Source organism: Coffea eugenioides, chromosome 2 (assembly GCF_003713205.1).
Source record: "Coffea eugenioides isolate CCC68of chromosome 2, Ceug_1.0, whole genome shotgun sequence".
In the NCBI taxonomy this organism is placed as follows: Eukaryota; Viridiplantae; Streptophyta; class Magnoliopsida; order Gentianales; family Rubiaceae; genus Coffea; species Coffea eugenioides.
The window spans coordinates 13,821,600-13,839,560 of NC_040036.1; the positions used below are offsets into that span (position 1 = coordinate 13,821,600).

General features: G+C 36.1%; 1 protein-coding gene across 1 annotated transcript; it reads right to left on the reverse strand.

The window, feature by feature from the left end:
• Positions 1-13,061: 13,061 nt before the first annotated feature.
• On the reverse strand, positions 13,062-17,281 carry LOC113763433 (MLO-like protein 6). Its single transcript, XM_027307250.1, has 14 exons — positions 17,080-17,281; positions 16,917-16,974; positions 16,598-16,749; positions 16,128-16,244; positions 15,864-15,924; positions 15,402-15,490; positions 15,241-15,315; positions 15,058-15,146; positions 14,905-14,954; positions 14,763-14,803; positions 14,507-14,680; positions 14,213-14,248; positions 14,001-14,129; positions 13,062-13,873 (listed from the first exon to the last, which is right to left on the reverse strand). The coding sequence occupies exons 1-14, from the start codon at positions 17,206-17,208 to the stop codon at positions 13,556-13,558; spliced, it is 1,518 nt and encodes a 505-aa protein (XP_027163051.1). The 5' UTR covers positions 17,209-17,281; the 3' UTR covers positions 13,062-13,555.
• Between the last annotated feature and the right edge of the window lie 680 nt (positions 17,282-17,961).

The window sequence follows — 17,961 nt, forward strand, 5'->3', positions numbered from 1 at the left end:
CATAAACATTTGGTCATCCTAGGCTGGTGCTGGACAGGATAATTCAAAAATATGCATATATTAATCATGCAGTGCGATGTTGCTCTATTGTTAGACCGGTTCTGCCTTTCCTGATGTTAATACAACTTTTGTCAGTGCAGTATCTTTTGCAGTGTAAATACACTTTAATCATGAGTTCCAGCAAAACTAACAAACTAACCGCGTTGCAGAAATAAAATATGTCTGGCGGCGCACATCAACTAGCATCTTAAAGGGTATGAATATTCACCTAATCTATCTATCGTGTATATATATATATACATATATATATATATTAATAATTATTTTTTTTATTTAATGTTACCCGTCTTTTTTTGTATTTATTTTTTTAATTAATCTTATATTTTTAAAAATATAATACTTAAAATATATCTTAACGAGTGTCTTATGGTTAGAGCACCCATTACACAAACCATATATTAAAACTGCCTGCATGTATCGTTTGAGAATTTAAATAGTGGAGACACTGACTAAAACTCAGGTATAAGGAAATAAGATAATAATATATTTGAAAAAAAATTAGTGGTTAAGGGTGATTTGTAACTTTTAAAATTATCACGATATAGCCTTGGAAAAATTAATGACTAAGAGTGATTTGTTAAATCCAATTTTAGAATGTATGTAACATTTTTATTAAGTTTCGATTTTCAAAAGTGTAGAACCAAAAAAATTCATCAAAAATATGTAGGAGATATATTTCATAAAATCAATTTATATGGGGAGGCAATTCATACACATAAGAATATGTGTGAGACAAGAGGAATAATACCAACAATAATCTATTAATCACATCATAAGAACAAGACTCTTAATCCTTCACTCTTCTCAATTAAATACAATAATATGACTCACTCTTCTCAATTAAACACAATAATATGACTCCCTATTTATAGATTAGATGACTTGATAATTAAGTCTTACGACCATAAGAAATTTCCTAATAAGATACTAATTCCTAAACAATAAAACTACATAACTTAACTCCAATAGAATTACTAAAATTCTAATTTGACTAAAACACTACTACTAAATAATAAGATGAAACTTTCTAATTGTGAGCCTTGATTGAATATGCCAACAAAAAGAATATGAAATAAAAAAAAATGTGGTTAGTTTACTAAGTTTAGTTTGTATTGAATTTTTAAGTGGGGTAACATAGAAAAGTGTACATTCCCGGTAGAAAAGTGAGCAGCCGGGGAAGTACGTACTCCATTGTTTCATATGGAGTAAATGGGTGAGAAATCATTTTTCCTCATTTTCAAATTTCACCCATGAAATGGTACATATTTTTTAAAGAAAATATTTTATTGAATAATATTCAAATGAATATATGACCACGGGAACATTAAGTCCTACCTCCTTCATTTAAGAAAATATAAGCATGAAATAAATTTAAGGAACAAAAAGGTTCAAATAAAGGCTTTCCGTATAGTATGGTCCAGATTGATTATATTGTGAAGGTACATGAATTGTGGAGACTTGCTCTTTTCTGCCATGAAATAAACTATTGACATTTAAGTATAATTGATTTAAATACTGAGTTGGTCCGGTGATTAGAGGAGAACTCTTAGGTTCTTTTTTACCATCAAGTTCAAAATTCGAATTTTATACTTGCTAATTAAGAGTGTAAAAGGTGTGTGGAAGGATGGGAAGGTAAAAAAAAAATGATTGTCTTTGTTCATTTAATTTAAAGTACATGGAATTGCAAATCAAATTAGTTACGATATTGATGTGGCCGGTTGTTTCAATAAATTAATAATGTTTCTTAGTCTTTAAGTATTAGTCATTTCTTATTTGTTTATTTGTCATTTAGTAGTATTAGTCGGTTGTTGATGCTCAGTTGGATCGATTGGTTACGCTACGCCTCTCTATTTCTCTCTCTCTATATATATATATATAGAGAGAGAGAGAGAGAGGGTGACAATAAAGGATCAAAATGATCCATTTTAGTGGCACACATACCATACATATGATCAATTTTGTTATGATTTTCAAATTTTCATTAAAGGTTTAATGTACATAAAGAATTAAATTAATTATAATATAAAAATCGAGGGTCCAAAATGACCGTTTATTCTTTGACATTGACTAAGCCAGCGTTTTCCACGGTTTTGACTATATGGTAATTGATCCGTTGTTCATTAATCCCTTGACAACGGATCAATCAGCCTCATGTTTGCGTGTCCTACAACACAGTGTGTTATCTTCAAAAGCTCGAAGATAAAGTATTAATCCTTTCATACTCTTTCGTCTTGTTGCAGACATATGTGCCATCTGCCAGTCAAAATTTTGGACTCAGAAGATGGAGTTGGAGTATTTAATGAACTGTACCATAGATATGCAAATTCTTAAAGAAGTGAAATATCGAACAACCACAAAAAATTTGACGCGAAGAGAGTAGTTTATATGGGGCCAATTGCTTCACTTTGGAAGCTTTTGCTCGATCTGCATCATGCAGGCATCCGTCATATGATATTTGTTTCAATTTGAAGCTTTGGATGAAGCTACGTGGCTAATTTTTTCTGGGGATCGATCGACATTACCAGGCAGGCAACTCTATCCAAGTTTTATCTTATTTTCTTATATCCAAGGGCAAATCCAAGTAACGCAGACAGGAGTAGCGCAACAAGTAGCAAGAATCAGATTATAAAAAATTAGTTCATTACTGCAAAAAGAAGCTGATTTAAAGGCCATCCCTTACACTTCGTGCACTTGATCATCTGAAGTTTCAGCCTTTCTGGAAAACTGTTGGGCTTATGATATTTAATTAGCTTTCGATTTTGTAACGTATCTTTTGAAAGAAGACCACCTTCATGTGGTGGAGACTAGATGTGATATCCCGCATCGGTGGAATAGAGTGAAAATGATATGTACAAGTTACTTGGTCTAATCCATACACAGGTGTACTTTAGATTTCGAGGACGCAAAGTAGAAGTGATTGCGATATCACACATTCATGAGATGGAGTATTGAATGCAAGTAGTTCCATAACTAGAAGTAGGTGTGTGAATCGAAATTAATAATTTGAAATTTTGAAATCGAAATTTTAGTATCAGAATTTTTGAAGCTGATACGAATCCACCACGAAAGTATGAACTCGTATCCCACCAAACTCTGGACCAAGATGAAGAAATCAAGTTGGGGTGCGGAATAACACTTGACCCGTCTAAACCTTAAGATTATGAATCTTGAATTAAATCTCAACCCATAATCAAATAATTTAGTGAACCAATGTTATTAGTAGAAGAACGCCGCAACTAAGGTGTGTACTTGATTGATAAATTCAAATTTAATAATTTAATAAAACTCTCAAGTATTCAAGAAAAGTTCTCTTGGAGCAAGAGAAAAGTGATAACTCACATATTTCTGAAAAATTCTCAATAATAATAAACCTTGGAAAGACTAGGCTATTTTTAGCCTTACAATGAATCAAACCCTGATGTGATTTGGATTAAAAATCCAACTAAGATTCGGTATCTTTGAAAACTAATCTGGCCGAATATTAACTTTATAATTAAACCACTAAAATAGCAATTAAATTGACAATTAAACCCTTCATTTGACACTACCACTAAACAACATTATTTACTAAAACAACTAACTAAACTAACTTGCTTCTACTCTTTATGAATGATAACAAGTTGTAGTAAAGTAACACCACCAATTCAGTTTTGAATAATCTTTATAAATTTGGAAGGGAGCAGGTTCTTCATGTTTGCATCATTCCTCTCCTCTTAAAAGCAATTTATCCACAAATCGATAGTGCGCTTAGAGGACAGTAACGTTGGGAATAGATGAAGGATCATGAGCCAAGCCATATGTCGTTTGGTCAGCCTCAGGTTGCTTTCGATCAAAGATATTCGCCAAGATAGGAACCAACTTGTATATAACTTGTGAAAATTCTAGGTTGCACTCCAAAACTCTCTTGTCGACCTTTGGTCATGGATTTGCACATTGGGACTTTGATTGTGCAAAGGTGTAAAATCCATCACTAGTTGACATTGATTTGGATCATCTCGCATGGACAAAACGGGAGCAACTTGTTGTATGGATGAAGTACTAAACAACTCGTGGAGGACAACATTGGAATCTTGCGTGACACACAAATTCTCATTTTTCAACATATGAGACAGCGAACAATTGAATTCCACTTCATGAGGGTTATTCGAACTAGCACAAATTGAAGTTGACAAATTGAGCGCTTGGCCACCAACTTTTGAACGTGTGAATAAGCATGAAAGATCACCACTTTTAGTTGGAATAAGCACGGAATTTTGGTATATATAAACAACATTTATATAAATAATATATATATGTAATATAATTTTTATATTATAATAATAATTTTTATATTCTTGAATTTGGTAATTCGGAATTCTTATTTCGATTTCAATTTCGAATTGTGAATTCGAAATCGGAATTTTCGATTTGAAAAATTCCATTACCAAATTCGACCCGATTTCGTCTAATTCGAAATTGGATATTTCGATTTCCATTTGCGAATTACCGAATTCAAAATTCCGAATTCGATGGATAAATCAAAATTTTTCGATTTTACACACTTCTAAGTAGAAGTGAAGGTCCTTTAGAGTTCAAAAACACAAAGTAGAAGTGATGGTGATATTCGAAAAGTAGAAGTGATGGTGACATCTCACATCGGTGTGATGCAGTAGAAATTGGACCTACGTCGAATGAGATAACATCCCCAATTATGTTTGGACCTATATGTTATCAAGTAATTTGAATTAACCATTTTGAACTTATAGTTTCATTCATAAGTAACTTGGGTCAACCCCTAAATAGTAATATAAAACCCAAGTCCCTTAAGTTGGGGTTCTAAGGAAAATAGAGAAACTCTGAGATTGAAAGTTAAAAGCCAAGAAAATAAGAGACTTAATATACAAATAGGAAAACTTTATATATGTGTGTGTGTGTGAAAGAGAGAGAGGTTAGTGGCATTTTCTTATTCTTATTAGTAAATGAAAGTCTTACAATTTAGGTAACTCAAATTATATTTAAAAAAATAATTAAAAAAAATTGAAAACCGAGCAATTGAGCCAAATCAATAGTTTAATTGATTTTTTCCGGTTTTGATTGGTTTTTTACAAAAGCAATTTCGTATTGCTAACCAATTCGAGAAGAAAGTTGGTTCCACTAGTCCGATTCGAGTCTAACAATACTGTATTGCATCTCTGACACTTTTTTTTTTTTTTTACCTCAACTTCAAAATGTGACCAGATTGGCCATATTCTATCTAAATACTAGAAAGAGTTGTAGTAAGATGGTGGACGCTGTGGGATTAAATCTCATAGATGTCTTCCCAGCCGGCTAATGCTAAAAATTTGGTGGTTAAATATTCTTTTTCTTAATGTAATATATGCAAAAGAAAAAAAAAACCACCAACCATTCCATGCATCAACACCGGCTCACTGCAACAATAATTCCATTGTATCCTAGTTGGCGGCCACGCCCAACAACAACACCCTCGAAACATCCAACAACCACCAATATAATCCCAAATCAAGTAATTTTCCTGATTCTCAACCCCTCGCAAACTACAGATCCCAAATTTCAACCCAAATTAATAAATTCTCTAGCCATCAAACTATAATAAATTGGCATCCAACAAATTTCATGCCAATCATTTCACTTTAGCAGCGAGTCTTAAATTAAATAATGGGCTTACGAGTGTGTCTCGAAAACGGATCACAAATAGGAACGAAGCCAAACTTCTATGAATAGTTTTGCTTTCTTTTGCTCCTTGAATTATACAAGTTGTTTTCTTTATTTGTTTATTTATTTATGTATCAATTTTTTAAGGGGGGTAAATAAATTATAGAAGTTCTGAAAAAGAACATTAATGGGAAAAAGAAATATTTAGCAGATGAAGTGGAATATATAGCAGACATGAATAATGTGGTTGTCCTCGGAGAGATTAGTCTTGGTGGTCACAGAATTCTGGTGGAGAACCGTACAAAGGTGTTGATTCAAAAATAGAGAAGGGCAAATTAGATATCCATCCAGGAGATAGTTGCCAGCTTCCCAGTTAGAAATTAGTGGTGCTGATTTGTCCATCACCATCTTATTTTCTCTCGAGGTTATTAACAGCAGGCGGCTGTCTCACCAAGTTTTTTTTTTTTATAGGCTTAAGCAAATAGAGGAAGAAAGTAATTACTAATAGTTACAGTGTTTCATTGTATCTCGGATGGACCATTCCCGGGACCATGAAAACTCTAATTTCCATATTTTCCTTGCTTGCAATGAAACGCATGCGAAGAAGATGGCAAAAGAGGCAGCAAAAAAACGGTAATTGGTGAACTTCGTTAAATGGACGATGAAGCACGAATTTGCAGAAGAAAACAACGCTAAATGGCCTGGAAACTCGTGGTTCCAATATCTATTGGGCAAAATGCTTTTGGTTTCAACAAAATCAGTGACAGCCCATGGAAATTGAAACTCAAAACTGTTAGTAGATAGAATTTGTACCCAATCCTCGCTGAGACGAAACGAAGAGTCTTGTGCCTTCATCATAGTTTCCTGGAAAACTTGCTGGTGAGGTTCCCCATCAAAAATTTCTTGGCATCAGTCGGTCTAGAAAGGAGCTAAACCACCACCCATTAACCATCCTCAGAGGAGTGGTAATAAAACGGAGGACTTGCCCGGGCGAAGAAAGAGCAGGGTGGTTTTGGGTTGTCTTCCGATCACGGGGGATTCGGAAAGAAACTGTGTAGGCTTTGAAAACAAGGGAAGAGAAATGCTAGGAGACCAATGAACATCTGAAGATTGATACTCGGCCTCACAGATTCTGTCAAAATTTTGGGAAACTATCAACTCGTTCGGTAATCGCTTGAAGGGATCTTCAGTTGAAGCGGGTTTTTCTTGTTCTTCAGCTCCTACTGTTTGATTGAGCGAGTCCCTCCATTCTTTCACAGAAACTGATGTGCCGCACTAGGAACATGCATTTCATTAGTAGTTAAAGAATGGAGCTCACATGAAAAAATAGGCCCCAAATGGCAGATTGTTACTTGCATTCTCCCACATGAAAACAAAATGTCGAACAAGAAGTCTTCTTTGTTTGTTCAATCAAATTTTGCCAAATTAATTTATGGTCTCATATTATCCGTAGAATCTGGCACGGACCATTCCCCATAACAAGCAGTCATTTTAAGAGGATGGCTAAACAGAAAGCATAGATGATCATAAAGTGAAGCAAACATTCTTAGATTAATAGATTGACATAAATATGTTAGCCAGCCATTCAGCAGCCAAAAAAGTCTCAAAATCAAAGCTACAATAGCAACTACAATAAATGATAAATTTAAGGGACTAATCCTCCAACTTGTAGCAGCTTCGGTATAAATTCCCCTACTAAAGCATCCGGTAGATTCACTTGGGCATAAGTTGATCATCATGATCATTATCCACCCCTAATTTCATTCTGGAAACCATAACGATTAACACCAAACACATGCTATTGACATCAATTTCCTCCAGACCGCTTAATCCAGGACTCCAACAAGCATTCCTTCTCTTCTCCAAAAACAACCTTCCCTTGATTGGCCAAAAGACAGAAGGACTATCAAAAAAGCCAGAAAACTACTAGTAAGAACTTTTCACTACCAAGTCAACATCCTACTACTCCTAGCATAAATATGTTTCCTCAAAAGGTTCCTCTGATCTCCTTCAGCATCTCCATAACAGCATTGAGACAGGCAGCCTGTGGACCTTTAAAAGCTTTCTTAACCTCCAGATAATCATCATCACAATCGCCTTCCTTGTGGACTTCACCTTTTCCCTTGCCTTTGGCTTTGGCCTTGCGCAAGAAAAAAGTAGTCACCTTCATATCAGGAGATGGTAATAGTGCCATAGCATCGCACATTGCTCCGTTCATCTGAAGTTCCTCAAGGGTAGATTCCTCCCATATTTTCACCAAAAACTTGCTTTCTTCCTCTGGTGTCATAAATGGCCTTACTTGACTAGCAATCTCCACAAGATCCGCTTGTCCAAAACCAATCCCGTTTGGATTGTTATTTTTTTGAAATTTTTATAGAAAAAAGTATTATACTGATTTGATGTACATGTGAAATTTAAAAAAAATATATTAGAAAATATGTTCACCGAAAATGTAAGAATTTTTCATTGAAAATTTGCAAGCCAAAGACCTTTGATTCCACCAAGTTTATGGAAGAGCCTGATGTTCATGTGCGAACAAAAATAGAGCCATGTTGGTCTCAAGTTTAAATTTAACTAATTTGTGCGTCTGTGTTAGTTGACTTCATCTATTTTGTTGCTTTTTCAGTAGAGAGAAGGTAACTCACCTAAATTTATGTTGAAACCTGTATAAAAGGCGTGCTATTTTCACATTTATGTCAACCAAAATATATAGTGGCAATGTGACAACAACAAACATTTTTTGTGGTAGAAAATAAATTATTACAAACAAGTAAATCTGTGGAAGAGGTGATTCTCTGACGCTAACAACGAAATATTTTTTCATCCACATGTTGGTGTATTTACATAACTTGTATGCTACGTCAATCCTGGATTCTTTTTTTTTTTTTTTAAATCAAATGGCAACAGTTAGTCTAACTTAATCCTACTTCTACTCCATTCTAGCCTACACTAGGAGGGGGAGGAGAGCCCCATTGGGACCTAGAGAGATCAATGAGGATTAAACCACTATTGGACTAGATGAATGTACCACACACATGTATAAATTTAGAAAAAATCGCATATAATGACACGTTAATGGGATGTAAGGTTTAAATCCTGATCTCCTATCCCACTAAGATTTAAAGTCGTTGGTGGTGACTAACAGCCCAAAAGCTGTTGATTACTCCTAGATTCTTTCGATAAGCACGATTGAGCTACAACCTACATGTCATAACCAAAATTAGACTACCCTTTCCATTTATTGCGAGATATATTATCTCGTTTGGATTGTTATTTATTGCATGCTTGGTTTAGAAGTATTTGATTAAAGAACATTGAAGATGAATAACAACTTTTTATTTAAATTGTGTTGAAGATTTCACTAGTCTTGGATGCTTTCATATTTAATTTTCATACTTGGTGGGCATCGACCTCATAAGTTGTACCCACCCACCCCTAATTCAAAAGTGGCATTTTCCTTACCATTGATTAAACCATTTTCCAACTTTTAATTAATTTGGTGAAATTCTATTGAATTGATTTCAATTATTATATCATGAATAATACTTAAAGGTGTAAAGGACTAAATCCACTTAGAGGGTCAAAAGCGTTGAGATTGAAAATATGAGGGACTAAATTAGTTTGTGCAGAAATTTAGAAGGACTAAATTGGGCAATACCCAATAATAGAGGACTTTCAATAATACATACTACGTAACTATTTCATGTTAAACACATGGAAGAGCATAACGTTCTTTTTATAAAAAAAAAAATCTAAAACTTTTATTTCTAGTAGAGGAGAGGTAAGATTTAACTTTTAAAGAGCAGGAAGTAGGTAATGAAATTAGAATTCTGAATATCTAAGGTTGTGTTTGGATTGCATTTTTCGTCATTTTTCATGGAAAAATTACTGTAGCGATTTGATATATGTGAGGGAAAAAGGTGATAGGGAAATGTGATCACGGAAAACGACAATATTTTCCGACGGAAACAAGCAATCCAAGCATGGCCTAATTTTTTGAATTTCAATAATATTAACCACTAGACTAACGCCCTTCGAAATTTCAACATTAGCCAGCCACTGGACTAATACCTCCTTGACCAATGTGCAATATAACTAGAGCCAAGTTGGTCTCATGTTCGTGCTAGTCAACTTCGTGTATTGTCTAGTTGCCCTTTCAATGAGGTAAGGTAACTAATTAAGTTTAAGGTAACTAATCACCGGTGGAGCTTCATACCCAAAAAATAAAATAAAATAAAAAAATACCGCAATACTAATTAATTCTCTTCAGTAGAATAGAAACTCCCCTTCCCATTTCATTCCGGAAATTACAGTACTGTTTAACACCACATCAGTATCTTTCAGATCCCTTAGATTAAGTGCTACTACGACTACAAATCTCAAGAACCATACCTTCTTTTCTCCCAAAACTACCTTCCCTTGATTAGACAAAAGACTAATAACAATTTAACAACCCCAGATTTGATCAATAAAAAGAACAGAAAATACAAAGAGAGAGGGAAGGAGAGAGTAGCAACAACTAAAAACCCCAGAACAAAAAAAGGCCCGAAATCAAAATAACTGCTACTAATTAACAACTTTTCACTTCACAGCTCACAACATCCAACATCCTACTGCTGCTATTTTTTTTGCTCAAAAACTTCCTCTAATCTCCTTCAGTATCTCCATAACAGCATTGAGACAGAAAGCCTGTGGACCTTGGAAGGCTTTTTTAACCTCCTGGTAATCATCATCGCAATCACCTTCATTACCGCGGGCTTTACTTTTTCCTTTACCTTTATTACCCTTGCCCTTGCCTTTGGCTTTGCCCTTGCCCAAGAAAAAACTAGTCACCTTCATATCCGGAGCTGGTAATGATGCAAATGCTGCGCTTATTGCGTGCATCTCCTGAAGTTGCTCGAACGTAGATTCCTCCCATATTTTAAGCAGCAGCTTGCTGTCCTCCTCCGCAGTCATGAATGGCCTTACTTTACTAGTAATCTCGACGATATCAGTTTCTCCAAAATCAATCTTGCCTTGCTTCTTCGAATCCGTGATTACAACTTGAGCAAGGGATTCAGATAAAAGACGGACCAGCCCTCCCATAAGTATACAAGAGCAAACAAATATACCAACATGGACATCAGACACAATCTGATACAAATCAGATTCCCTAGCATAGATGTTTTCACCCACTTCGTCAATGCTTCTAGGTGCAATCACTAGGACAAAGCACCAAGCCTCCGGGTCAAACGTCCACTTTATGACTGGCTGCTTAGCGAAGTTGAGGTTGCCCTCGACCCCGGAAGCCGAATAATCGAATTCCACGGCAAGGGATTTCAACTCAGTGAACTTACCAAGAAATTTCGGGAGATAGTCCAGCACGAGGTCGTCATCACAGGCACAGTGGGGTGGCGAAGACCCCCCCCTGATGCATTTGTAGGCCTTCAGCTGAAGGAACCCGATGGGATAGGTGACAGCATGGACTAGTTTTCCGGGGAAAGCAGCGAGTCGGGGAGTGGGATCGGGCTGGACCACTGGCATCTCAACCGGGATTTTCAAAGAAACAGATTTGGACATGAAGACTAGAGAAGAGAATCTTTTGGAGACCAGGGAACATCTGCAGAGGTATTTGGCTTCAGAAACTTTGTCAAGAATGTGGGAAACTATCAACTCATCTGATAATCGCTCGAATGGGTCATCATTTGGTTTTCCTTGATGTTCTTCTACAGCTGCAGCCGCTCCTAGTGTTAGATTAGCAAACCCCAAATTCTCCATTTTCCTTTTCTTCTTCTTTTTTTTTTCTTTTAAAATCAGAGAGTGAACTATAGCAAGTCGAGACCTTTTTCTGATACTTCAAAATTTTTTGTTCCTATGGGGTATGCTTTTAAAGGAGGAAGCTATTCTTGGAGCCCAAGTAGTAGGCTAATCCTATAGCTATAAGGTACAGTAACAACAAATGAATCATTCGTCCAGCATACAATTGAAGGACAGCAGCTTTAAGTCTTTTTACCTCTGCAGAAAAATTTTCCCCCCCAAACCTCATCACTTTCACGTGATTCTCTATCATTTATGGTCCTTGCATTTGACCTCCATTCAACACGTAGCTGCATGATCGGCAGTTTCTTTTTTTCCCCCAAAGTGAAAGACCGGATGACAGCTACAGTATATTTATTATCTCCTCAGGATAAACAAAAATGTAGAAGGACAGCTATTAGCCAATGCAGCTTCTTTCCACTGCGGTAAAAGAACATATTAATTGAGTTTGTACTGTAATTTTATTATGAAATATTATTTGCAGTTTTTTTGTTTTATTATCACACTTTTATCATTTATTTTATTATATAATTTAATAAATAAAAATTACATTATTAGAATGATCGTGTGAGTGTGATGAATAAATATGAGAGTACAAATAACATTTTTTTGATTGAAATTTATGTATTGCAAAAAAAAAAAAAAGGGCTCAGAAACAGGATTTTATTTCTCATTCCAAGTGGCCACCACCATTTAGAGGATTTTATTTCTCATTCCAAGTCGCCACGCCATTTATTTACCTTTCTTGCAGTCAAAAACGGACGCAAGAGCTGAGAAAGGGAATGGGTGGCCCAATAAGCTCGCTCACTTACTCATGGCAATAAGATTAACAAGGCCCACGACTAGTACAACGAAAACAGCCCAACAGGCGAGCGTAGTCGATAAAACTATAATGGAGACAATTGATTCTGTGCTCCTTGGATGTGACTGAGTGGTCTTGTTCTCCCACAATGACAAAAAATTCACGATAGTTTCAAGGAAAATATTATTTGCACTCTAATTTTTAATATTAATTATAATGATAGTAAAAGGGCGATTAACAAAAATGGAAACGGAAATAACATTTCCCTAACTTAATTGTGTGTTTCAATTTTCAATAGTGGTTGAAGACCACTTGTGAGAGTGACACCCAATGTTGAGTACCCAATAGAATGGCTTTATTCCACGTGAAAAGAAATAGTCAGATATGAAATCATTGCGCTATCTTTTTTTCTTTTTTTTTTTTTAAAAAGGAGGCATTGTGCTATCTTAGCTCTAAAAACTAATATTAATCAAAATTTGTTCAAATAAGTTATGGTCTAAGATTTGGCAATATTAGTGTTCAACAGATACTAAGTTCAAGAAATATGGTTGCATTAAAATTTTCGAGCTTATTTGACTGTTTTTCATGGAATCTGCATAATAACCTCAGCATCCAAGTGAAAAGAAAAAAAAAAGTTTTGTACGATAATACTTGTTGATTTTTTAGTTTAATTTAGAACTAACATTTTATAAGTGAAACGTTATGAAATTCTCGCTATCTCAAAAATGAAAGCAAACTCCCATATGCTAAGCCAAGAATGAGCCCATCCAATTGCTGCCTCATACACAAATTTGGGGGATCCCAAGTGATTGTGTGCTTATGCAGCTGCTCATCTCCTGATATGAAATAAATTGAATCGCAAAATAAATTGAGGAAGCAGTGCTTCAATCGACTAGCAGCCTTATGTTCTACCAGCCTTATGTCCAAAATTTACTCAACATTGCTAGATGTTTATATAAGAAGAAAAAAAAGGCCGATTTCAAATAACCTCCAAAAGCATGATCTGGTACTCAACAAGGACAATTGGAGCAGCAGCCTTTAAATGTTACGCCGCAAGCTGGGATTTCTTGACAACAATCTCCCATCTAGTATAGTTTATCATTTCCCATAAATGTTGTTGGTACTCTCTATCAATCTTCCACACCCTTTCCTTCAACAACTTACAATGATTGCATTCCCGGGATCAATCTCATGATTTTGGCCTGCAGTATCAAATCTTCCAAGCCCTACCCTTCAAAAAGTGGCTCAAAACTGTTGAATTCTTCCCATATCCAAGCCCTCAAAAGATCCCACCTTCTCCATTTGCTTTCCAGAATCACTAGTGTCATCATCTTCTATCTCAGTTGACATAATGGACTCATCGGCAGCGTATCCTAGTTCTACAGACAGGGATGCGTCGAGAGTGCTGAAAGATAGTGAAGTAAGTGAAGCATCTAACGAAGCGTCTAAAGAAGGGGCGTAATGGCTCCTCCTGGCTATCTTTTTCCTGGCTTTTGCTCGCCATCTTTTCAGGCCTCTGACCACTGCCTCCGGAAATGCATTTCTTAGCGTTGATGTGCCCATCTGCTCAGAATTAAATTTCATCGCCTTAGCCATTTCTCTTCAGACTAGTCAGATAGTGTTGATTTCAATGTTTCATGGTACAACAGTTGCATTGATAACATAGTAACGTTTGACTAATTCTACTTGCCTGAGTTACTAGAGCATAAAGAGGAAGTGTTACGTAGCCACAGAGGAATTGAACAAGCACTCCCATGGTGAGTCTTATTACAATGTCTTCAGTTTGTCGGTGGAAGCAAGATCTCAGTCCAAACTTGTACTGTTCATAGAGGGCTCAATTTTTAGCACATCTCCTCTAGGTTAGGAAAGGAATGCATAAATCATTTCTTCACAAAAGCTTACCCAAGTCCATGAAAAAAATGCCAGCTGAAATGAGTTCTGCAATGATAAGGACAGCTCGAATTAAGTTGTGAAGCAAAAGAATTGGTCCAAGAAGTTAGTACTAAAGTATGGTTGATGAAATAGAAGGCTGTCGATGGACGGAGTATCAGGTTTTTACTTTTACCAAGTCATTTTCGTTCAAGAACTTTGTACTCATATTTTTTGCTTTTTATAGTCCTTTTCACGAAGTAATCTACGCTCATTACAACGAAATCATGCAGGATTCTGCATAGCATAGTAAGAGGAAAAGGTTACCTGGAATAAAATAAAGTGCATTAGGTGGAGAAGCAATTCTGGTCGATCAAACCAGAAGAAATGGTCACTGGGCCTAACGAGAAGGCTTCCTCGAATCACATGGGATTTGTCATTGGTGTCCAAGCACATTCTCGTTATAATAGCTTGTAGCTTTGTCCCAACAGCCAGCAGAAACTGAAATGCAGGATATCAGTATTCAACAATGAATCCATTGCAAACTTTGGAACAGGAAACTATTCATATTGACTTTGCTTACCAACAATGGAATGAAGGGCAGCCAAATATAGCTGTGAAAAACTGCACGAAGAAGGCAATTAGTATATGTTAATTGTGGCATATAATTTCCTCTCGCCAAGAATATACAGTATTATGGATAGTGGAGTAGGTCTAGATTTTACCGTATGCATTGAAGAATATGAAAAGTACTGAGAAAATCCAGATACAGAGGCTGCAAAAGATGTCAATTTTAGGAGTTATTTATATGGCCTAAGCGTCATTCTAAACATAAATAAGGATGATGCAATGACATTTTTTTTTAAAGTTTATATTACCTCATCCCAATAACCACTCCAAAATCTTTCTCCAAAGCTCTCCTCAGGTATTTCTGGAAGTCAAAGCTACTTTTTTCTTTACAATGAGCCTGAAAGAAGCATATCAAAGCAGGGTATTAGAAACTCTGAAGCTAACTGGCAATAAAGCTGTTCGATATTCTGAAGACACAAAGGAAGAAGTACCGCGACAAATCCACGCCGCAGAGTTATATAGTCAACTTTGGAAACGGAGTTAAAGAATTGTCGAAAGAAAACAACCTGCAAAAGAAGTTGCCAACAGAACATCAGATCCAAAAGGAATGCATTGGATAAAATGCCAAAAAGATTTCGAGTAAAGCACTAACTGGTAAACGAAGAATTCGGTATTCACTCCAAAATCTGAGATGCCGCCTTCCAAATGTTGTTTGATGAATAAGCTGGAATCTTCTTGGATCTAAGTGAAGATCATTGAAGTTCAACAATGAGCTGAAGAAAAGTCATGTTCAACACTGAGCAGATTACGTTGTCTAAGTAAACTTGTAGTTCCGTATTAACTTAGTCTGATCAGAACAGTTCAAGAAACTTAGCCAAAACTTATTTGCATACTTCCTGAAATTGTTTGCTATTAGACTTCCTGCGTGATATAAGATATTTCCTGAGCTGTTCCAAGAGTCAAGACAATTACATCCCGTGTTGCCATGTAATTGAAATTTCCAACTCTGCTTTTCCCAGTTTTGGAGCAGTTAACTGATGATTTTCAGGTAATAGAAGGAAGAATAATATTTTTAGCATCTCAGAAGACCAACAAAAACAAATGAAAAGTCTACCATTTGAAAACTGATATTCCATGGTTCTTGTTTCTGCCTCCCAAGATTCCCATCTTCTCATCTGGAAATTGTCAGATTGACCACAAAAGCCAATGATATTGATCAGATACAGGTCTTCAAGTTTCCTCTTCATGAAAGATACATAAAAAAGTCCAACTTACGCATTTGAAAGCTAATTTGGATTTGTATGGTTTAACAAGATCTAAACAATCCTTAGTCAAGCCACCCCACAGGAATATTTGTAAAAACAGTGTGAATTCTTACCTTTGCCATTCCAAGACTGAAGGTTAGAAATGAAGATAAAACGTGGACAAAAGCCAGCACAAAAATTAACATCTGGAGTTGCTGTGCACCTTCTCTTGACATGAACGACATTTTTCCCTGTCATCACAATTTCAAAAACCACGTAGTAAAGATTCAGCTCTTGATCTCTCAAGAAACAGGACTCCATTTTTATCGATTCATAGTCACCAATCAAGATACTTGATTAATTAATGTGGAAAAGAAAACGAAGATAACTGCTGCCTCTTAAGGGTAAGATTCTAACCCAAAATATGAGACTTTGATCCCAGAAGTTCAATGTCGTACGCAATTTTCATAAGCATCATAGTAATGATTTCCAGCACAGGATAGGTGAAATCTTGGAGAGATTTTTTTTTTTTTAATATGATGAACATATTCATTTTCAACAAAATTTGTTGAAACATTCAGTTAAGAACTTGTTAGGTAGATACCTGTTCTTGACATTTTGATTCTTCATCGTCTTCACTAGTCAAGCTTTGACAAGGTAGGAAGGTCTCAACAACGCCCTTTGGAATACAGATTTTTGCAAGCGGCCTTTCTCCCACTGTCAGCATCAAAGAGATGAATCCCAAGAGCAGTAAATCTGCACATAACATCATATCCATGCAGAGCATTGGCAAGGAAAAAAATGTTATTGCAACTATCTACTCAAAAGTACAGAATAAACCCTGGTATGTGTAGTATAATCCCATGATACTCGAGAAGAATACTGGGCATACAAGTGTGACTGATTTTTTTAAGTGTCCTTACCTGATTTGATTTTGCTCAGAGCATGAAGAACATACTTTTTCCTCTTCCTCTGTAAGTACTGTAGGAATCCAGAACATCAAATATCAAGCAACTGCAGGCGTCTGTACTGTTGATCAGCTAAAAATGTTTGAAGTGAAAGGAGATTAAGAAATGCATGACTTACCTTAGCTAGAAGATGAAGACCATGTTCAATAAGTATGGAAACAGCAATCAAGATGAAACAAACAACTGCCACTGCCCATGTTGATGTATGCTCAAGAGTTGTCTCCTCATTTCCACTTCCTTCAGCCATCTCTGGGTGGAGTAGTCCGGCTATGCTTTGGTAGACAATTACTTAGGTTAGTACCAACCCTTCAGAAGAAGAGAAGACAGCCCAAGAAATTGAAGGGATGAAGAAAAGTGTATCCGGTAATGTGGGGAAACAGAAATTTTTGTTTCCAATTCTTGAGCATTTGAGACTGGAAAATGCTAGGAAAAAATTGCAACAATAATAATATAATAACACCCCAGGAAATAGAAAATGTCTGCTGATTGGTTAACACTTTTAGACTAATCGGTCGATATTCGGTCACTGCTATTTTCTTTGATTTTATTTGAGTGCTTGGTCAAAATATGAAATCGCTTTTGGGGCCATGGTTGACTACTATTCCCCCGGCGTAACGAAAGCGGTGACGTGGATCAAGTGTAAACAGTGATGCAAACGACAATTAAGAATGTCGTTTTTTTGTTTGGCTTACCTCAAACCGGTCGAACCATAAGGGCCGCATGGCTAAAAATAAAAAATAAAAAAGCCAACCGCGGTCTACACGGTGGTGCGGATGGGTGAACCAGGCTTTAATTGGTGCGGGCATGATCGGTGGTGCCTGTAGCATCAAGGTCCCACTATGGTGTGAAAAGGATTGCGATCAACGCGTGAGGTAATCCTGGTAGATGGTTTATGGTGCACCGGCGGCTTTATCCCCCGTTAGTCTTGTTCAATTCGGGCATCACAAGTTGTACTTGCTACATTTCGAATAAATTGTTAAATTTTATAATTTTTTCTGGT

Coding starts and splice junctions, on each gene's coding strand:
- LOC113763433 (XM_027307250.1), bottom strand. CDS start 17,208: ATGGCTGAAGGAAGTGGAAATGAGGAGACAACTCTTGAGCATACATCA. Junction 14,804..14,904: donor CATATTCTTCAATGCATACG/GTAAAATCTAGA, acceptor TTCTTCGTGCAG/TTTTTCACAGCTATATTTGG. Junction 13,874..14,000: donor TTTATGCTCTAGTAACTCAG/GCAAGTAGAATT, acceptor AATTCTGAGCAG/ATGGGCACATCAACGCTAAG.